The sequence below is a fragment of the Chelmon rostratus genome, chromosome 13 (assembly GCF_017976325.1).
Source record: "Chelmon rostratus isolate fCheRos1 chromosome 13, fCheRos1.pri, whole genome shotgun sequence".
NCBI lineage: Eukaryota > Metazoa > Chordata > Actinopteri > Chaetodontiformes > Chaetodontidae > Chelmon > Chelmon rostratus.
The window spans coordinates 17,217,472-17,240,941 of NC_055670.1; the positions used below are offsets into that span (position 1 = coordinate 17,217,472).

The 23,470-nt window shown below is 43.3% G+C and overlaps 1 protein-coding gene across 4 annotated transcripts in view; it reads left to right on the top strand.

The window, feature by feature from the left end:
* Positions 1–23,470, top strand: part of epha3 (eph receptor A3) — a 97,322-nt gene that overhangs the window by 39,404 nt on the left and 34,448 nt on the right. For all 4 annotated transcript variants that reach the window (XM_041951486.1, XM_041951487.1, XM_041951488.1 and 1 more), the window contains exons 4-6: positions 11,459–11,614; positions 14,892–15,251; positions 22,083–22,207. In XM_041951486.1, coding sequence (XP_041807420.1) covers positions 11,459–11,614; positions 14,892–15,251; positions 22,083–22,207 — 641 coding nt within the window. The remainder of the gene's footprint in view (positions 1–11,458; positions 11,615–14,891; positions 15,252–22,082; positions 22,208–23,470) is intronic.

The following is a 23,470-nucleotide window of genomic DNA, read 5'->3' on the forward strand; positions in this document are numbered from 1 at the left end:
TAAGCAAAACAGACTATTTGAATGCACCCAATTTATCACAGCAAAGGCTTTGTCTCACCGTTTATCTTATGCAACCAAATGAAGACTCTAGTTTGGTAGCACACTTAATTTCTTTCCGTCCTGCAGATGTGCTTTTCCATGACAACAGTATAAAACAATTAGTGGCTGCAGCTCCGAAGAACAGTCCAAAGAAAGTAACAAATGATTATTCACGAATGTTGAATTGGATAACAGTGTCATTCAGGCTCTTGGCTCAGGGACGGTTTTTCCAGGTGTAGCTTCCAGGTTTAGTGATTATCTGGTTCCTTGAATTTATCTTAATTTAAAATTTGTGACATCGGACTTTCGGCGTCTTGCTCTTGTTTCAAATTCTTCTGTTCTCTCTGCCTGCGAGCAGAGAGGTTAGGAGCATCACAAGAGCATCACAGGTTAGGAGCGCCACCGGGGAGAACAGGACGAGAAATGAGACGAGGCTAATTTGAATGCACAGCGCGGCAAGTGGAAGGGGCGGCAACATCAGCATGGAGCTGTGAATGTGATTATTATTTTGTTATACGAGACCTTGATCAAATTGCCTCTCATTTCATCCCCCGTGGCATGCCGGAGAATCCTATTAGCCACCTCGGGCATCGGCTACACAGAGGAATCCTCAGAGCTTAACAAAGAGATTCTGACCTTCTCGCTCCTGTCAGGGATTCACAGGGTGATGTTCACTTTCAAGGTGAAGACTAATGAGATGCGTGTGAAATGTATGGTTTGGTTTGATGTAATGAGATGAGGTATGTAGGTATGTTGAGAAAAATCTATAGAGGCAGTGTATCATTCCACCTGTGGCCTTCGGATCACTGCTGCCCACAATGCTGTTTTCTATTCAAATCCTAAATGCCCCCACACACATACGCATCCTTTAACAGGCTTTCACACACCTTCGAACTGAAAAAAAGGATTTGCGAAGTGTCTTTAAAAGTGAAGAAACCGTTTTTAGCTGCTGACAGGGGAAACTAAAAGTGAATAAAACCGTTATGGATCATATCCCTGTTTTCACGGTAGTTTATGTTGTTTCCCGTAGCAACGAATGCAAACCAGATGTTGGAATTTCATTCTGCAGAATATGAGTGTTACTGTTATTTGCTCCAGAATGAAACCGTCGACAGTCCACTGCAATATTCAATGAGAAAATCAATGCTAAGTTGATCAAATGTGAATTAGGGACTGCACAGAGCGAGAAAACAAAATTTCATCCTACGTTAATGCCCCACTGATGGAAAAAAAAACTAGAAAGAAACAGCCAGGATTTATCTGTTAGAACTACATGTTTCTGTTTTCCTTGAAGTTTTCGGTCCGTCCCAGCATCTGTTCTCCAGGCTGGGTGGTTCAGACCTCAGTGAGAGTAACACGGTGGGCGATGTGAGAGCCAGAATGTCATGTTGTCTGAAGTGACGGGAGCCTGGGGGCTCTTTAGCATATGGCAGCAGCCACGCACTGAGGCTTGTGTGTTGGTATCTGTCAGCGTATGCAACGTGTGTGTGTCCTTCAGTCGTCCTCAGGTCCTCCAGCAGTGAAAGTGGTCTTCCCAAGTGGGCTATACTACACTTCTTCACCCAGACCTCGGCAGGCGGAGGAGCTTCTCCGCAACTGGGGCTCAGTGTCAGCAGCCATATGGGCGTCTATTCATCTGAATTACAATAGACACCAGGGGGACCTCCAGCTGGTGTTAGAACATGGAAATCATATTTCTAAGAGCTGAAATCAATTACTTATTTCGCAAAAAGATAGAAAATAAAAAATAATTGTATGCTAAATGAAATATAGCTTGTGCTTACATGCAATAACTTAAGAAATATGTATAAATATATGGATGTAATGATGGGAAAGCTTCATAAATAACATTTACATCACTGCTGAAAATGCAGATAATTAAAAATACTTGGAATTAATTGGCATCTAATCAAAACGTTGCTTTATTATAGAATATCACTGCAGTATGTGTCAGTTTTATAATAAATTCTGTATGTCATAAAACATGCAGTCATGTCAGTCATACCAGAGGTTTAGAATGGTGTAGTTTTCTGCGTTTGTGTGCCGTCTTACATCAGTGGGATTATAACATCAATTTTCTTTGTGCAAGTCTTGCCGACTGAGCACATCGAGTGAAGTGGGTCACCATCATTGTGTGTGTGTGTGTGTGTGTGTCCAGCAGCATTTTAGATGGCCTATTTTCTCTCAAAGTTGAGAGCGTGTCCTCACTGGCAGTGGTCAATAAAACTGGCCGGGTGTTGCAGTTACAGAAGTGGACCTGGCACGCACACGCAAACACACACAAATACAGTTTACTTGTCCAAAACCGACCCAGAGCTCTCCTGCTTTGTTTCCCACCCCTCATATTTTTCTTCCCTTTCCTCACACTCTCCCTTTTCACTCCAGCTTTCCCATCCATCCATCCTCTGTTCATTATATAGAGATTCATCTCTTCTTCTTTGCATCTGTCCATTCCTCAGCCTTGTCCAGACTGTGTCAGTAATGTTTATCAGTATCAACCCATAATACTCTACATTTACCCATTAAAAAATGTTGTTACATTAAAAACTATTTTCCACCTCACCCTCAAATTGTTCTCTTGTAACTGGTCAGTAACCATATCAGATGATAAAAACTTTTATCTTTCACAAATTTCTGCTACTTTAATTTCAAAGATAAGCAACACTGGATGTTTGGTTCAGCTGAGGTTTGGTTTTTTATCAAAAAAATCATCCACACAGAGAATACAAATGTGCACTCCTTGCTTTAAATTCTGGTGTAATGTTATTATACATGAGTAATTTCATTTTAGTAACAATACTTGTATAAATCCTCCATTTGCTGATGAAAAGCCAAGCGAGGGATAGAAATCCACATCAGTTTTCCTGTATCAGGAAAGAAATGGTGACATGGTTGCCAGCGGCTACTATTGTCACACATGGGATTACGGTACAATGGTCTGTACGGCTCTAAATCACCAAGATGACGACAGCTAGTGTGTTTGTGTGAATGTGTGTGTGGTGTATATGGCTGCTTATCAGTTGTATTCAAAGCAGCACAATAGTCCCGCAAAGGATGAGTGGAGGCAAATGGGTTTAAGGCCTGTTAGGTTGAGCAGAGTGTGTTTCCAAGGAGTGTAACAGTGGAATGTGCGTGTGTGTGTGTGTGTGTGTGTGTGTGTGTGTGTGTGTGTGTGTGTGTGTGTGTGTTTGTGCACAAGTGAGAGGGTATGAAGAGGTCAGCGTCATCTTCAAACACAACACAAACCGATGCATGTACACACAGAGAGACACACACAGACCAGCGTGTTGTGAAAATGTCAACAGTTTTAGTGGTGCTGTGTGTGATGGATCAAGACAAATAGGTTCATTGTTAGTGTGTGTGTGTGTGTGCGCGCACGGTAAGTGTTTATGTGTGGGAACATGCTAACATGTTCTCATCGTTTTGACTTCCCTGCTCTCACCCTCATCCTCCATCCCCTCGTCTGTTACACACACATAAAGGCACACACACACACACACACACACACACAGAATTTGGGGTGATAAAGCAATCAATATGTAGCTTGGACATATACGGAATGAACACAGATTAATTTGTTAGTGTGTGTGCAGTAAAGTCACATCTCCCCGTGTCTACAGCAGTGAAATTAACATCACCTCAGTGTTTGTGTGTGTGTGTGTGTGTGTGTGTGTGTGTGTGTGTGTGTGTGTGCGTGCGTGCTTGTGTGTGTGTGTGTGTGTGTGCTTGTGGTGGGTGTCCTGGATTTTCTGACTGACCTGGCTAACCTCTGGAGTGTGGAGAGTGTAGGAAGCAGTTATTGCATCCTTGATGGATACAGCAGGGATTTGATCCATGCCTCTGCGTGTGTGTGGGCTCTGTACAGTACTTGCCCTGTTTTGCCCCAGTTTATTGTCCTTCACATAGAAGCAGCTGTGCACACACACACTCACACACACATGCAGACGCACACAAAAACATGCTGTATATTAAAAAATTGCTATTTCTCTCTCAGCACCACATGCTGAATCCGACACTGCAGAGGCACAATTGTATTGAAGTGACTTATTGATAACAACAAAGCAAAAATGTGTAACTTTCCATCATTCTAAACAGATTTTAAAGGAATCATCAATCAAGAAAAGGTGACTTTTTCTTTAATTATACAATGCTTTACATAGTATGTGGTGGAAATGTGCAAATTTCCAACCTTTGTTCATTGAAATCTCCATAAATGTAACACTTAAAAGCATCTTGTCCCTGCCCCTCAGTTTTTTTTTTTAAATTAGATCTAAAGGGTCTCAGGCTGCAGTGCAGCCACTCAGCAAACAACTATATTCTAATAGACATCAGATGTGTTGATTCTATTAATTTGCCCTTGAACTGAGCAGAGCTCTTGTGAATTTAAAGGAGAGAAGGTGGAAACAAAGAGAGGAGCTCTGTCTTTTTTTTCCCTCATCCAGGTTAGACTGATATATGGAGGCTGATATTTGCTACTATTAAAATCTAATATAGTGCAGGCAGCACACTGGCTGTGCTGCTTGTTTGATGATTACATAACATTAATCACTAACATACTCTTCATCTACTGGAAATAACTGTGTTGAGGGTCAAGCGGTAATTATGGTAAATCAGCGTGTTTTTTTTAATATAGTGGGAAACATTTATCACTTCACACACAAACACACAGCAGTTGCTATTAGCGTGCTGCTAATGTGCTTGTGCGGTTTGGAGTGTTTTCCTTACAAACACGTGTTTCCTCTCTGATTTCCTGCTCTCCTACAACGCACGTAACGTCGACCCTCCTCACCTTGCGCTTCTCCCTCCTCCCCCTTCCTCCTCTATTTCACCTCCTCACATCCTCTACCTCCCTTCATCTTCCTCGACTTCCTTTCGTCCTCCTCTTATCCTCCTCATCAGGCTGCTTTATTATGCAAATCAGTGTTGGATCAGATCACTTAATTAAGCTTCGCTGTGCCAGTTTGTGCACGCACATACGCGCACGTAAACACGTATGCGCTGCAGCTTGCTTTCGCACAGACAGAAACTGCTGGTGGTTGTGTGGTATAGTGATTAGCATTCTGGACTCTGGATCATACACACACAAACACACACACACACGCACTTACACACATCGCATCCAAGCAGCAGAAGAGTCTCTTTGAGTGCGTATAGATAAACAGACTTGAATAGCGGGGTCTCTCCAGGCCATTAGCCTGCAGTTAGCATCACAAACAATCCGGCCCTCCGCTGCTCAACTGCTGAAGCCAGCTCGTTTCTGTGGCTGCTCAAAATGAAGCTTATGAGGTCGCGGCAATGATAAAACTGAACATCGGGGTCAGAAATTGATCTAGTGGCCTGTTTTTGGAGCTCTGTGAAAGCTAGATGGGAACAGTTGCTAGTTTTTTTTTTTTTTAATCACAGAGCTTCATTGCTAATTTTAGTGAGAAATCTGAACTAAGACGGAGTCCAAGGATCAGAGATACCGTATCGTCAAATTTTTGTCCGTATCATTATATACATTTGATCTTTCTGGACGGAAATGAATGGAAAAAATCTCTGCAATGCATTCGCTCTTGTATTTCTAACAGTGGGAAAGAAATTTAATGGGCAATTTCCATTTTCAAATGTGTCATTGATTAGCTCATTTTGTAAAACAGTGCTAAATTTCTTTGAGATTGCAGACTTTCTTTCTTTTTCCTTGATCTACAGTATGTGTGCCCATTTCCTAATGATCCAGCTCGATGAATTTGAGCAGTTTCTGGGGCAGGCATACAGATTTCTAACATATCAACAAAGAAACCACCAAATTCTGCTGATTTTCCAGTTCTATCCCACCTGATCCTCCCTCGAGCTTACGGGACTGAAACGACCACAGCACAAAATCCTCAGCAATTATGACCTTAAGAGCTGAGAGCCTATTACAGGCCTTTGTTATATTCTGATTAGCTTTGGCAGCTCTCATCACTGTCGCAGGAGCTGATTCACTCTCAGGGTTTAGTTTGGACGTTTAATGTGTCCCTCGGTTGATGGATGCTGGCTCTGGAGGCTTGCAGACGACTCCTCCGCTCAGGCTGGCAGGCAGAAGCACGCTGGTCCGCCGCACTGACACATGAATAAACTCCAGTACGTTCCCAATGTGATTATCATGGCAAATGACACAATAATTGAACATAAGAGAGATGGAATGCGCAGAAATTTGCCCCGAGACACAACCTATCCATTTTGATGATTGCTTTCATTTGTATGTCTGACAAAAATGAGTTCATTTTATCGGGTTACAGACGTATTAGCTTTAACAAATTGATTGTAATTCAGCATAATGGATGTGTGCGTCACTTTGTGTGTTAGTGTGATGTGAATTGGAGCCTTTCGAATATTAATGTGTCTTTCTTTTTCTGTGACATACAGTATGTGTTATTAATAAGGCTATCCGAGGGTCTTCCTGGTTTTTGAAAGCTAATAGTCATGAAAAATAAGCCATAAATCCTTGTAACAGTGTTTAACACTTGGATGGTAATAAGTTCCTCATAATTGCACTGCAGAAAATGTTGCTCTGCTTGCATTTTTATGTATTTTCTCATTAGTCAACGATGTGCCTGAGTCATACCATGATGCACTATTTTTAAACAATGACATAATTATTAGGTGAGGGGAAAAAATCCCACCAAAACGTATGATGGTTTCATGAAAGACTCTGACCTTTTCCAGATTTCTGTAACTTGTTACTGGTTGGCCTAAAGGGGGGCTTCATGGCAGGGGGGCAAGATGTTTACTGGTGCCATGTTTCCAGCAACATTACAAGTGGCTCCGGATAAGACCGCCAGCCAAATGCCTGAGCTGTCAAAGTAAATAACTTTTCCATTTCAAAGAGAGCTATTCCAATTAAGGAAAGAAGGATGGAGCGAAAGAAAGAGAAGGGAAAGCCGCAGAAAAGAAGTGGAGGAGGGTGGGCAGGATGGAGGGGAGGTGGAGACAGAGGAAGATGGAAGGGGAGGAGAGAGGGAGTGAAAGTCATTGGGATCTTGTCGGATTGAAAAAGAAAAGAGGCAGAGGAGGTATGGAAACAGGAAATCAATTGTTGGGTCGTTGCTTTTCTCCGGCCGTGTGTGCAGCTAGACTCGACTTTGAAGTGCCGAGAGAGGGAAAGAGCTCGAGGTGGAGGCCGAAGCTGAGGCCTCGGCTTAGGCTCGGATAGAGGTCAAGGGCAGAGGTACTTTCCCACTTCCCCAGCGTGACACCAATCAATTTACAAGTAAAGAGTGAGGTCAAGAGGACACGAGTCATGTGAAAAGTAACATGCCGAGGGCAAGCTTTGGTCACGTTTACAGTAGATTTTCATAAAGGCCTCGCCAGAATAAAATGCTGCCATTGTACGTTTCTGCAAACTGCTGAAAAAGCTACATTTGCACAATCAACGTTTCTGCAATCCGTATCAAAGTGATGCAGTTCAGATTGGCGGTGCATGGATATGAGCAGTGTTTCTCATCAGGAGGAAGAGGGGCGGTGCTGTGACAGCTAGGCGAGATGAATGCCAAGCAGCAGACGGCCCTCAGAGCCGTGTTTGTGGCAGGTTTTTTAAGCCAAGACACAATCTTTTGAAAACAAAATACAATACAGAGTTTGAATAGAAAGAAATGTAAAGTTTCAACATATCTGTGGTTTGTAGAAATGTACTATTCCAGCATTAATCTGGCGAAGGGTGAAGCTTATCAAAGATTATAATCATGCAATGGATGTTTGATTCTAAAGTTGCTGCCATTTCTGCACACAGTGACCATGGACGTCCCACTGGACCGGTCTTTTTATCACCACTCACCAATTTGGACGATAAATTCTTACTGTCCTCCCAAAATTCCTTGAAATTGGTCCCATTCTAGAGGTGCAAAACGTAGCCTCACCAAGGTCAGGTCGGGTTTTCAGCAAACATGTAGTGAAAAGAAGGTCTGCATGGGGCCACTAGACCATCCAGCAGTCCAGTTAATTATTGATGAGGGTGTCCCATGACCTAGACTATTGATTGAGCAAATTGCAGCCCCCAGTTATTTTACAGCCATCATATCATGTGGCTGCCGCAGCCGTGTTTGTGTGCACGTGTGTCTTTGTGCATGCGTGTGTGTGTGTGTAACATGTAAGCGTGCGCTGCTCTTTAAAAGTGAATGAAGAGATTGTGTTTCAGCTGTCTTTATGTAGCGAGAGCAGCAAGACATTGTGTTATACTCCCGTGAGTGCGCGAGCGTTTGCGAGAATTTCAGTGCATGTGTGTGTGTGAGACGTGTGTGTGTGTATCACAAAGGATGGTGGTACAGTCCTAACACGCTGTTCCTGCTGCTGTTATTGATTTGAAAATAAATAAAAGATGATTCGGGGGGATAACCTTCATCTTTTCCTCTCCCCGCAAATATTTCATTTTCCTTATCATTTGTCATTTGCTCTCGTGAAATGTGTGTGTGTGTTATTTTCTAACACGCAAACACATTTTAATTAATCACACATTGTCGTCTGAAGAGGTACTGTGTTTCCTCTCCTGGGGCACACACACACGCACACACACACACACACACGCGCGCACACACACATACACACACGGTACCATACTATCCAATCATGCCCCTGCACACACTGCTGGTGAATGTCAGTGTAACACATCTCGGTTCTCCTCCAGATGAGTAGTTAACCTCCTGTGAGCCGAATCTGATTTCACCATCAGCCTCTGTCAGAGCTGCTTTTTATCCTGGCAGACGCACAGGGAAGAAACGGGACCTTTATTATCCTTTTCCAACTGTTATAAAAATATTTTTAGGGTTGCGGTCAAGAAAATACAACATATCACTATACTGTCATATGAAAACTTCATACCGTAAGTGCAGCTTTGGTTATTAATTTTTACATTGGAAGTTTACGATCCTCTCAGTGCCTAATAAGTTTCACGGCTGCGTTACACACTGAAAAGTCTGCGTATATTTTTAACTTTCAAGTGGAAATGAGATTGTTTTTCTTACGTTTGTGGAGTGGTGCCTTGCTGGAGTCATTCGTTCAAGTCTAGTGAGATGCTAACGTCCTCCAGCACAGGGCGATGCTCAAAGGATGCGTCTTTTGAATATTAACACACTGATCCTGCTAACACTTGTATTTGGTGTAGCCGAAGGACAGGAGACACAGCGTATTCCTCTGTGCTATAGACTTCTATTATGTCCAAAACCTATTAAAAACACATCAGTGAGACACAGCACTGCACAGGGTGACATGTTCCTTCATTACAGTGAGCGTTATGAATTCTATTCAGTCCCACAAACTCCCGGGACCATAAATAGACACTAATGCCCAAATTGGGTATTAATCCACAGCTAAAAATAGTCCCAAACAAATGCACTGTTGTCTCCTGTGTGAGTAGTTTGCTAAAACTACAATGCCCAGCTGTTTCAGGAAATGATCTCGCCTTTTTCAAAATTAAAATATATATGTGACTCAAAAAAGTTTGTCTTCAGTAAAGTCCAGACTTACAAAGCCAACAGCTGTACATTTTTGGATGAATTAATTGTCTAATCTCTCTTAATGTGTGTTATTCTAAGAGAACAAGAATAAAAAGAACATTATCCATATCCTCATACAGCAATAGTAGAAATATGGTTTGGGATGTTTGATTGATGGAGGAGTTAGTACATACTGTGGCTAAATGAAATCAGGTCCAGCTGGATTCGAGCCCAGTGGTTTAAGTGTCCAGCGGATATACTGAAGGCATTTTTTGTTTGGTGTTTTCTCAGGGTGAACTGCTGGGGCCATGTGTGCTCTGTCAAAGGTTATTTATGGATGAAGAGATCAGATGGAGGCCCGGTCTACAGCTGCGATGAGATTAAATCATTCTAACTTTTGTCTGTTTATCCACACTTCTGTTTTATGTCCCTTGTGCATTTATGCTGACCCAGCGGTTATCTCGCGGCTTCTTCCACCTGATTGGCTGTGGGCGCTGGCTGTCGGGTCTAATTTCCCGGCGTGTCCTCCAATCAGGGTGGCCTGTTTTGTGCGCGTCAGCAAGTGTTGTGGTTATCGTTCCATCAGTGGGATCATTGTGGGCTGTTTAAACCCACTTCACGTTATATTACTCTCTCTCACACACACATACACACACACACACATTACGTGCAGTGTAAAGGGGAGGTAGAGGAGTATTTAGTGCAGCATGGGGGCCTTGGTGTGCCAGTGTCAGTGATGGATATGGCAGTGGCATCAGCAGTGTTGGCTTTTGCAGAAGTGTGTTGTCCACCACTGGGATCTGTCAGACCTGTTCTGCTGAGCCCACACATTCTGCTGGCTGGCTGCTGTTGCTGCTCACCATTTTTTCTAAACCTAGTGTGTGTGCACTTATATGCACGTGTGCAAGTGTGTGTGTGTGAGAGAGAGAGAGAATATGCTTGTTTGTCTACATACATGTGGAACAGTATCAGCTTCCATGTTTGTATTTCAACAGTAATCAGGTCTGGTCAGATTGTTTTCATCCATCTCCTGTTTAATAGATGTGGTTACATTTTTGGTGATTGGTTGATTTTTCATTTCCTTATTAATCAATACTAGCCTGCTTGTTTGTTGGGAGGCCTTTAATTTAAAAAAGTGACCATGCAGTTTAACCGACTGTTTGAAACACTCTTTGCAAAAACATCTGATACTTTTCACGAAACAGTCACAGACATCAAATTTCTGCTGACTAAATGCTGCTTGTACCGTTGACGTTGAGCGTGCTGTCTATGGGCAGTAAAATGGACTACACCATCATGGAGAGAGGCTTTCTATAAGCTTAATTACTTTGTATCCCATCATCAAGTCGAGATAAGATGACAGCGGTTTCAACCTGTGATAGAAGAAGAAAGGAGCGGAGAATAAAGGAGGAGGTGGAACTAAATAGAGGAAGGAGAGAAAAAACAGAAGGAATAGTTCCCCTTGATCTTCCTTTCTACACACACACACATACTTACACATGCAACGTACTTTACACAGGTGGAGTGTCACCCTACTTGCACAGATTGCAACAGATTTGTGGTGAGTAGGAGTTAAAAGAGCTGCTGAGTGCAGATTTAATACCACAGATATTTAAAGAGAACAGCCCTTTTATCTGAGGGGACAATTTGCATTATTCATATTGTGCCTTCTGAGAGATGAGGAGAGAGAGAAATAGAGACAAAGACATTTCAGAGAATTATTGTTTTTTACCAGCAGTCCGTGGACTCTTGTTACATTAACGGCAGATTTATATTCAGGCCAACTCTGAATATATCTGTGTGTGTGTGTGTGTGTGAGTGGGTGGGTGCTTTCAGTTATCCCCATCTTTCGCTTCTTCCCGGCTCTTGTTGTAGGTGCTCTGACAAAGAATTCAGCTATTAGATAGTTATCAATGCGCTGGTTCAGCGGGACACTCATCCGTCTGTCTGTGTTCTTTTGTCTCCAGTGTGCAGGGCGGGCTTCTACAAGTCTACACTCGGAAACATGGAGTGTTCCAAGTGTCCGCCGCACAGCTTCTCCCACCATGAGGGGTCGCTGCACTGCGGCTGTGAGAAAAACTACTTCCGCGCTGAGGGAGACCCTGCCTCCATGGCCTGTACCCGTAAGTGCGCTTTCAATATACTCTTTCCCCATGCCAGCCTGTTTATTCATGCGTTGCTGTGCATCTTATTGTTGTGAATTATGTGTAGAACACTTTGTAACACTGGCTTTGATGACACACATTAACTTATAATAATTATTATTTAAACTGCATTTAGCTCAGACATCTGATGGATATTTGACCAAAGAAGCCCTCTAATGTGATGTGAGAGCATTTTTCTCATTAGCTCATAAAACATGCAATGAAACCTGTCTAAACTTTGCCTTAAAGAGATGCTGAAACCCATTAGTTTGGCTGTCATTGGGTTTAGGGTCTAAATGCCTTCAGATCCTTTCACACTGAATCATTTTTGCAGAATGCTGTGTTTTTCCACGCAAAATCTTATCATGTTATTGTTGTACACATAGCTATACAATGCAAAAGATGTGTTAAGACACTGTATATATGCAAATTCAATCCAGAAGCTTGGTCCAGAAGCTGGTTCTCATGTAAACTGTCGAACTGTGCAGTTTTCTAATTAGCAGGATCTCGTTTATAGTTGGATAAAACCACGTAATACAGTTTGTTGTTATAATAGTGCGCAATTTCCCAATTCACCATTAACAATAGCTTACTAGCGGACAAAGAGTGTTAAATTCCTTATTTATTTAAAGGTCACCAAAGCCACAACTGCCCCAGAACTCTTCATCACCTGTCCTGCTCTCTACACGATTTCCTTTGTCTCCCTCTAAAGCAAATGGTTTGCAGATGCAGATGCCTCCTGCAAGCCTTCCAAAATGCATTCCCCATAAAACTATAAATCACCGCATTCCCTCATGTCAGGTTATGGATACATCTGTTACTAAATGGGCTAGGGAGAAAAAAATTCTTTCAACGTGTGGAGAGCAGTAGAAAATACAAATTGGACGCCCACAGCCATAGACAGGATCCTAATTAGAAAGACAGTCACGGCAGGTCCCTGTTGTGATTATCTCAACACCATCTTGTCAACTAGGCAAATTTCACATCACTGGGACAGATTGAGCGACGCAAGGGCTGAAAATGAACAGATACGTTTTCCGAAGATAATGATCATGATTATCTCAGAAGGGGGATTTTGCTGTTAGCGGTGTGATAGAGGTTGTTTAGAACGGACTCTGGAAATTTGAAAATGTTTGCAGGAGAATCTCAGAGGGCGGGAAAGTGAGGTTACTAAACCCAAATGAAAAAAAAAATGAAAGTGCACAGTATTTCCTGCTGAGATGTTGCTGCAACAGCTGTCTTAACAGTGCATAAAGTATAGTTTGTCCACTCCCAAGAATTCAGTTCCACCAATTGATAATGCATCAATGCATTCCCCTTCGTCCCACAGCACCGCCTCCAAATTAGCAGGAAAATGAAAGCGTGGTCCGCCTTGCTGAGCATCTCCGTCGCTAAGACTTGCCGAAAGACACTGTGAAATCACTTTTTTTTTCTTTTCTTTTTGCAGAATTTTAACTTTTAGCATCTGCTGACATCCCCAGTGATCGGTAGGAGGCTGGAAAGAGCCTAAAGAGAATTGTCAATGCATAAGACCCTTTGTGAGGGATTGCAGATTACTCACACATCCTCAGTTCTTACGCGCCGTAATTCATGTCACATGTTAATCTCGACATCAATGTATTACTCTGACATTTGGAATTAGTGTATGATTGCATGCATGTGTGCCTGCGCATGCCTGTGCAGGTAATATGGTATAGGGTTTGCAGGTCCGAGGGTTTGATGCGGTCAGTGGAGTTCGCGGTATAGGTGAGCCAGAGGACTGTCATGGTCAGATTAGGATCAAAGAAACGCACTCTCGCTTTTCAGAAGACACAGTCGCGTGATAGATACGTTTTTGTTTTTTTTTAAGAATAGATACCAAATATTGTTAGAAAAGGAGCTTTGACAGAAGATCTTGACAAATGATTTGATGTTTATTGCTAAATTAGAACTGAATTGAATGTTAGCTCTGATCTCGGCGGTTGAGGTGTGCTGCCTGTTTGTACTTTGATTTTGATGATAGAGACAGGAAGTGAAGTTCATTGCATTCGGTGACTCCGGCTGAGGCTGAGGTAGAGATATGAAATCATACAAAACCATAAATTGTGTTCTTTTACTATCAGTTTGAATGTGACTGACACCTGTGATAGCCTAATGTAATAGCTTATTGCACTGTGTGTGTGGATGAATACACATTAAATCTGCTTCATTTCATTTCATTCCAGCCTTTCAATCAGAAACTGGTTGAGACAGATGATTTAGTCTAGGTGCTGCAAAACTGCTCTTAAGATGCAGTCATGTCAGATTTCTTACAACATTAAACTGATAGCCAGATGTCATTTTCAGATTTTGTCTGCAGCAGAACATTCGGTATATTTTTCTTTTGATTTCTCTCTTTTGATTCTTCTGATTACCGAGGCAGGAGCTGCGCATAGTTTGGGAGTGAAGTAAAGTCAGAGAGAAGTAAATTCTTGTCAAGTGAAACAAACCAAACAAAGCGTTTTATCTCGAGACACAATCTGAGCCCGTTTCCCTCCGTCTCCCTCCTCCTGCTCGACTTCTCTGCGGAGTTATTTGGCAGTTTTGTTTTGTCCTCCATGTAATTACAGTCATAGCTTTGATATAAAAATCTGGAAATATTCAGAGAGATCTGTTTGTAATAAGGCGTTTGTACTTTTATATGTCAGTCTGACTTTGACAGACTTGTGTGTGTGCGTGTGTGTGTGTACTTGCTTGTGTGCGTGTGTGTGAAACAGCCTGAGTCGTGATCTGATCCATGAAGAGAGCAGGAAACAGATGCATACTGTGTTACATATTAATGCAACCCTGACAGTACACCGTGCCGCAATTAAACACTGACAGAGGCACTTGTGTGTACGTTGTACAACATGTATTGTAACCATTAAATATGAATATTAAATGCAAATCACTGCTTTTGCGATTGAAAGACCTCGTGAAAAGAAGGTTGCCTTTCTGGAAAACTGACCGGTTGGTTTTACCTCATCACAACTGCTGTAGCTAAGCCCTCAGATGAGAACTTAAATCCCACCTGGTCATTGTTGAGCAGCCTCCAGGTGTGAATATGCAGCCCTTGTATGAATATTCCGTCTGTCACTCAAAGCAAATGTTGCTGAGAAACGAGACAATATTTTGCATTTTTCAAGGTTTTTTTGTATTTTTTATATGCTGTCTGAAGCTGATGCCACTTTTCTCCTCTCATTTTTCGTACCTCCTCCACCTCTTTTCACCCCCACATCACCTCTTGTCCGTCTACCAGGTCCTCCTTCAGCCCCCCGAAACGTGATCTCCTCCATCAACGAGACTTCGGTTATCTTGGACTGGAGCTGGCCGGAGGACAGTGGCGGGCGCAGAGACATGACCTTCACCGTCCTCTGCAAACGCTGCCGCGGCGTCGCCGCTAACGGCAGCAACAGTGGGACCCAGCGCTGCGAGCCCTGCCGCAGCAACGTCCGCTTTCTGCCGAGAGCCGCGGGCCTCCACAACACCACGGTGACGGTGGCCGACCTGCTGGCCCACACCAACTACACGTTCGAGATCGAAGCGCAGAACGGGGTGTCGTCGCTGGCGCCCAAGATGAGGCAGTACGCCGCCGTCACCATCACCACCAACCAGGCCGGTGAGACGTCACAGCCGATGGGTAGAGGGCATGCACTCAGACAATCAGTCACACATGCTTTACAGAAATAACTTCCAAACATGTGTTATTAAAGTCCTGGCTTTCATTCCAAATGACCACGACACCAGGGGATGTCACTGAGCCGTGCAGTTGTAGAGTTTAAGGTGTGTTTGCACTGAAATCCAGATGAGAACTCATTAATCCATTAATTTATTTGTCAACTGTAAATGAAGCAGCAACTATATTGGTAATTAATTAACTGCAAAAATGCCTGATCTTTGCTTAGTCCAGAGGATTTTTTTCTTTCTTTTAATAAACTGAATATCTTCGAGTTTTTTGCTGGCGTTTGGACAAAACAAGACTTGAAGATGTCACCTTGGGCTCATGCAAAATGTGATGTTATGTTTTCCGCAAACCGAGGAAATGAGAATCAGGTTAATCCATAATGAAAATAACGATTGGGTCTGGAAAGTCTGGAATATCCATCAAAAATACACCTGCATCAGATCAGTTGGGACTGAAACTGCGACTGAGCTTTATTTAGAGAAAACAAGTGCAGAATGTACCACAGAGCACTCTGTCAGACTTGCCGCTCGGTCTTGATTATCATCAGTTCTGCTGTGCGTCACGCAAACATTGTGGTCACTCATACATAAAGGTGACAGTAGAGCAGTGCTGTCAGGATATGATAAGCTTTAGATCTATAGAGTAACTTGAGGACCAGTCAGGTAGCCGAGCTGCCTTTAAATAAGATCTGAATAGATTGGAAAGCCTTCTCATAGGTTTTGCTTATCTTACTGCGGTCGGGTGAGACATATAGTATCAAGGGAAATGAGTCATTGCACATAAGATACATAGCGAATGACTGACAGTGGTCCTCTTCAGAGAGGCATCCGCATGAATGCTCCCTGTGCCTCTTTTTTTTGTATCTCTGCAAGTCCTGGTTTAAACAGCATGATGAGTCACATCATCATCATCTCATCCAAACCACTCCTCTGGTTTCTCAACGAGCTGCTCGATTGATTCTCAGTGAATGTTTTCAAGGTGGAATTTTAATAAGAGTTTAGGCTGCCTCTGCTTTTAGTCGGGCCGAACTGTGACGCACAAGACACCACAGGGGTCCATGCAGTATTTGAGTGGAGGTGTGGTACTCATGCAGGCAGAAAAGTGTATTTTAAATCATGTCGTGCGCTATAACGTGAGTGTCTCTCCCTCTTGCCCTTAATATGCATATCATATAATACACTAGCCTATAGTTTATGTGCTCCAAACATATGCACTCCAACCATCAGCCCAGGACATTTACAAGGCGATCCCAGGCCGCCATTCTCTTGTTTAACGACCGGGATCGAATGTCGCCCGTCTTCGCAAAAAAAATATCTCAGCCTTTTAACAGACACACTTAACGTGAGGATGGGGTCCTAAAATTCCCATCAATCTTTTATACAAATATCTCTCCGCACATCCAGTTCTTAGAAGGCCGAGAAGGCGAAGGGAAGTGGCGCTTTGAAATTCCAAGAGTAAAATAAATCTAGCTGCAGTGGAAAGCGCCAAACCTCAGAAATCCCTGACTCGGGAAAGGAATGCACAAAGGTCTCGCTGTAATACATCAAATCATTCTTTTCCTCTTCCTGCTCCCTTCACTGTTACACAATTTGCCTTTGTATTTGCTCATGTTTTTGTGTTCAGCGCTTTTTTTTTGTCTTCCTCTCAATCATGTCTTTTGTCTTCTTTCTCCCTTCATCTGGATGCAGGATCCTTTCTTTCTACCTGTCACTTTCCAAACTCAGCCCACACCCAGCTATCCTCTTCTTCTTCACGTGTTTCCCCCATTTCTCTGGAGGACTTTTCAGTTCCAGACCTCAAAAGGTGATTTAGCCCTTGGCGTACGGTTGTGGAGCAGAGCGAACAGATGGGACTTTCCTCTCATGAGTTGTCATCCAGCTCGGTCAGACTTACACCCTCCATCACGTTGATGATGACAGGCAGATTGCAAGAGCTGTGGGTTCAACCAGGGTGGTGCAAGTCGATGTATCGTGAAGCTCTGCTGATGCAGTGGAAATGATAGCGCCTCAAGCCCTTTGCTTGTTTTGGTTCACGTGCAGGCATGGCAACACCTTGTACCTGCTTTATTTCAGGAGCATAAGACTGGCTTTGATTCACAGGCTACTGCATGGAGACTTAAATCAAGGCCAGCCATAATGAATAAGACTGATCACCAGAACAAAAATCTCAATGTTGAGTCTTAAATAAGACATGAAATATTAAAACGGTGCTGCAGAAGCTGTGAGAAGGCTACGCTCAACGTCAGTAGCAGGGAGAGGAGATCCAGGCTGGAGTTAAATTTACAGCTTTCTTGATTTTGATTTATCTCTGTTGAAACTGTGCTGAGCTTCTTACACTGCAAAGAATCTGCTTCCAAAAACGAGAAAAAAAGGCAATAAACTATTGCTTAAAATAAGACAAATTACCTGCAGAACAGGAAAATGTGCTTACCAGGATTTCAAAACAAGTCTCAAAGAACACGCGGTTATCGTAAAAGTTGTGGAGCCAGACTAAAAACAAGCGCGTCCTTCTGAATACAAAGACATTCTGACTTTGACAAAGCAGTTTTGTACGTGTCACTGTCACAAATGTTAATTTCAAGTCTCAGTAAGAAGTTGTAATATCAAGCAAAATAGCTTGAAACAAGTGAAATGCTCAAACATAAAAACTGCCTGATGAGAAGATGGAAAAAATAGCATATGTTGCCTTGATTTAAGATATTTCACTTAGTTTTTGCAGTGAAAAAAGTTTTAATGACAATCGCACAGCATGTAGCTTTAACTTTAGAGTGTTCTATAGGGCAAACACACACGCACACAGTGTGAGAATAAATACATCAATCACACATATGTAAACTCCATGGAAGAAACTAGTCGTTGTGATAGATATGCAAATGCTGAAGGTTGTGTGTACAGGCAGTACATACGCAGACGGATGTCTGCTGTGTTTGCTCGGTGTTGTCACAGCTCGGCTGTATTATAAGTGACAACGTCCAGACGTGACCTCTTTAAAGTGACAAGACGGGGATGAGAAGTAAATATAGATTTTGAGTTTGTGTGTGTTTGCTCACATACAGTACGTGTCCAGGCTGATGATAACTCAGGACCTGAGTAACTTGTTGCTATGAGGACAACAAGGGTAACAGGGATGAAAAGCTACATATTTTGAGCAAAGACAATGCAAACGAAGAAGACAAAATGGCTTTGCAAAGCGTTGGAGTCTCCTGCTAGTAAGCGTTTTAATCTGTGTGTGGTTAGTCAGGGGGATTCTCTCTGCGATTGGAATATATATTAGATTTGAAGAGGACTTATCAACACTAAGAGAGCAGTGTGTGCTCTGAATATTGAAAACCATCTTTAATGTTTGAGCGATCGTCAGAAGAGATGGATCTCTGGCTTTCACATTATAGATCAAGCACACACACGCATGCACATAGAAGCGCGAAAACACACACACACACACCTTCCCCACCACACAGTCACACCCTCGCACGCAGTCCTCTCTCTCTCTAACAAATATCTCAGCCTGCAGCTGCACACTCTCCATCAGCCCTGAGAGTTTACAAGGATTAGGTATGTCAGGCACTAGCCCCACCCGTCTATGCACTTTCCCTCACGTAAACACACACACATACAGATGCCAAAGCTGTTAAAAGCCAGATTAAGTGTTTCCCTGGGAAGGAGACGTGTGTTCTGGCCATGCTGTCAAGGTGCTGTCAGATAGTTCTCGTCCTTCCACCTCCTTTGCCCTCCACTCATTGTCATAACTCCGCTAAAAGCAGAGTAGCTGCGATCCACATGCAGAGCGGTCTAATATCAACAGCGTGAACTGCGGCTGAACCTGGCAGAGCGTGTGTGACGGAATAAAAACGCAGCACGCACACACACACCCCCGCTGAATCCCCTCTCCACCTGCGTATTGATATGATGATGCGGTTATTGGTGACCATGTTGAAACATAGAGGCACTCTGCCAATTGCTGCAATCTCATCAATATTTAATCTGTGCGTGTGTGTTCGCGTATCAATAATGTATTCCTGCAATAGTCTGAAGGTGGTGATGATCAGTAGGTGCGCAAAGAGAGAGATGACAGCACAGGAAAGACTGAGTAGAAATGAATTTATGGCATTGACCAAGAAGAGATGCAGAGGCCAGTCTGTAACTCAGTCTGCCAATATGAGAGTAGTGGAAAGTACCACTGTTCATTGAATTCCATGCTGCTAATAAACTGTGGTGGACTGTAGCTAACTACATTCACTTAAGTACTTATTTTAAGTCCAGTACAGTACTTAAGTTTCTCATTTTTCCCCACTTCACTCTTCTCTACTCCAATATTGTACTCCACTACATTTTTGTACCAACTTACTAGTTAGTGAACAGACAAATATTATGCATTAAATGTATATAATAAAAGCATTAGATACAATATGTTGTTATAAATTATTCTTAACCTTTTTATTTTGTCTGAGTTGCACCTGAGTCGTTTCCCCTCTAAACTCAAATAATCTAAGTAAATGTTCGAGGTTGTAAGAGGTAAAACTCTCAAGCCCTTAAACAAACAAAGCCAGCGTTAGAGAAAAGTCCAAAGAAATCATTACAGATTTGTGTAGCCCCACTTTGTTTCCTCTTTTCTCTCCCATTAATCATCTCACGACCTCATTAGGTTTGTCTGGTGAGCCTTTGTAGGGGGCCCGACCCCTCGGCTGGGAGCCACAGGATGAAACTACCTAATAGCATATAAAGTAATTACAGCTACAAATGCTGCCGTGAAATGCTGCTTATGCACTGATGCATCAGTATAATGATCTAATGATAAAATGTCCCATGATGTGTGAGTCACAGTTTTCTGCAGCAGCTTTGTATTTTTACTTTTTTACCTTTTATGCTGATATTGCTTATGTACTTTTCTTCAGTAGGATTTTGAGTACTTTTATGTCGCTGTATTGGTACTTTTACTGATGTAAAAGTTATTAATACTTCTTAGACCACTGCCAACAAACTACTATCACTTCCAATCATTTAGTTTTCATCTGGAATAAATAGACGTGTTCTAGCAGCTCCATCATGCACCTCAGATCACAGGTGAGTGATGCTGAAGGCCAGCTTTTGAGGCCATTATGGGCCTGGTACGCCATATTGGTTTTACACTTATACCACAGACAGAAACAGAGAGTGACAGCAAATTAAGTGCTTAATAGACATACAGAGAGAGAGAGAGAGAGAGAGAGAGAGAGAGAGAGAGGGGAGCAAGGAGCAGGAAAAGGAGGAGGAGAGGAACTTGAAGCTGCCTCCAAGCGGCCCAGACACAGTAAATCATTACCACCATAAACCACAGAGCCAATAAAAAGCACAGCCTCACCCTGCTATCAGAACCAGAGGGAGAGGAGGAGAGGAGGAGCAGGGGGTATAGAAACAGATTCTCCCCATCTGGATTCATTACAGGAGAAAAAATAACTTCCCGCGGAAATACACTCGTGTATATGCAGGGAGAGACACAAACACACACACGCACACACACACCGACTCTGCAGCTTTATAATCACAATCAAGAAAGGCTCGAACATTTCAAAGACAAACATGTTTTTTCCTGTGGTCTAATAAAATTAAAAGTCGATGCCTCAGATGCCGGGCTGGCCCCGGAGCTGCCTGGCAATTAGAGAGCAGTAAAAAAGGGAAATGAGAAAGGGAGTGAAGAGAGAGGGAGACGGAGCGAGGGTGGGGGTGCACGGCTTGATGGAGGGAGGGATGTGCCGAATTACTAGATTGGGACCATGTGAACTCCCCGAGGCTAGGCGATGCACGGGTGAAGGGCTGGCGAGGAAGATTGGCGAGGGAGGAAACGCCACACCGAAAGGGATGGGGACAGCAGGAAGAGAAAATTAAAGGTTTCAACTTAGAAATGCAACTGTTTTCTGGGCAATGCGGAAAACAGCAAGCAACAATAGACGCTACGATAACTTAACAAATGATTGAATGTGTTCTTGATATTCTCACCAGCTCCAAAGACACTGAACATGGTAACCAAGCACAGCCCTGCTTTGTTTTATTTGGACGACATTTCCAGTGATCCTCTCAGTTTTGGGCTGGCAGTCTTTCCTGTGTCTGCTGCTTTTAGTTACTAGTCGATCTCCTTGCATTTATCCTGGCATCATTATCTTTCCTTCTGAGAACTGTTCCGAGAAAAGACTGAGCAGACACCCACAGTCACACGTTTCGCAGCTTTTGTTCACCCGACGCTCGCTTGAGCTGTAACAGGAGTATTCTGCCGCAGCAAAACAGATATTTGCTCATGTGAGAAGAAAATGTTATTATTTCAAGGTTTGGTTTAATCGGTGAAGGTTTCTCAGGAGACTGAGACGTGGGTTTATACTGGAGGAGAGGAGTGTCGAGGGGACAAACAGCTGCCTCTAACAGTACAGAAAAGGGAATAAAATGTGACTATACAACTCTATTTAAATAAGGAAATTGATAGTTTTGTTTTGATGAGGCCGATGCATCAGAATCTACTGCATGCATATGATGTGAGTGCAACGTGTGTGTTTGTGTGGTGTCAGTGTGATTGTGCACAAGCCAGTGTTTGCGTCCGTGTGCATCGCCTCCTTCCACCCGCCGACCCTCGGCCATGGCCTTTAATGCAGCCCCACTGGGCAGCAAACTGAATTAGGCTAACAGGAACCATAGACAATCGCCAGGATGCAGCGGCGGTTACTGAACTTCCACTGAACCTCGCCGTGAAGGAACTCACTCTGTCTTTTTCACCCCGTGTCTGTCTGTGTGTCCCACCCAGCCCCCTCGCCGGTAACAGTGATCAGAAAGGAGAAGACGTCTCGAAACAGCGTCTCCCTGTCCTGGCAGCAGCCAGAAAGACCCAACGGCATCATCCTCGACTATGAGATCAAATACTACGAAAAGGTGGGTGCAGGACATGTCGCCGTTAACGCTTCACCTCGTGTGCTTTTGATGCCACTGTCCTATCTGTGAATATATTAGGCTGCAGCCAGCACATAATGGATGGTTATGTGTAAATTAGTGAGCTGTACAGTTTCTAGGTGGGTTTTGTCACCTTTGGGCAGTGTCCTGGTAGCTGTTTCACCCACAGATGTATGAGAGAGAGCTGGATACTGAGTTCAAAGATAGCTTGGCATATAATCTGAAAACCTCTCTGCAGGGCCAACAGGGCCTGCAAACCACAGTCCTTTTCCAGGCATGCCATTCGAGGGTAGACACATTTGAGACTTCCTCCCGCCAAGCCGGCTGACTTCCTGTTGGCTCCCTGCACACAAGAACAGCTTAAAATAATTTAATCATACGGCTCTTCTAGACCTTTCTTATTTTGCTGGATCTAATGGATGAAATCTTGACAATAAAAAGAGCTATTGGCAGGGGTGGGAAAAATGCTTTTTGGACCACGTGTGTCGTGAAGTTGCAGTAGAACTCACAGCTCAGTGCTGTTCCTGGCTCGTCCAGCCTAAGTGCTAAGCTAAGCTAACTGGCATCTATAATAAGAAGATTTAAATTTGATTAAAAATTTGATTAATCTTCTTATTACACTCTTGTCTTTTTGCTTTAAATGCTGTGTTTGCTGCATTGTTTTTGTTTTCTGTTTGTTGTTGGATGTTTGGAGCATGTTAGGGGGTGAAGGTTTTGCAGAGTGGCCTGGGTTCTTGCTTTTAGCTGCTGTGCATTGGCTTGCGTCAGCCTGTGATTGACTGCTGACCTGTCCAGGATGCACCCGCCCCTCGCCCTCTTCTTCTTCTGTTTCATGTTTGTCTTGCTCTCCTTTCTCCTCCCGTCCCTCCCATACGTCCACCCCCCCATCCCCTCTCTTCACCTCACCTTCTATTTCACGTCCTCCTCCACTCTCCCCTCCTCTCCTTAATGGAGACAAGTTTTATGGCGGACAGTAAATGCGTCTGTGGGGTCGCTCATTCCTCTGTGAGGGAAATTAGTGCAGAACGAATTACGCCGGCTTTCAGCACCAGCGCTGCGCTATGGCTGACATTTGATGGTGAAATTAGCCATGGATGCAAGTTTAATCACTCTGGCAGATTCATTGTGTATGTGTGTGAGAGTGTGCATGTGTGTGTCCCAGATCACAGTTTGCCTGAATGCCAACAGTGGCCCCTAATCTCTTGATTAGTAGGCCGACAGAAGCTGTTTCCTCTCTAAACTCTG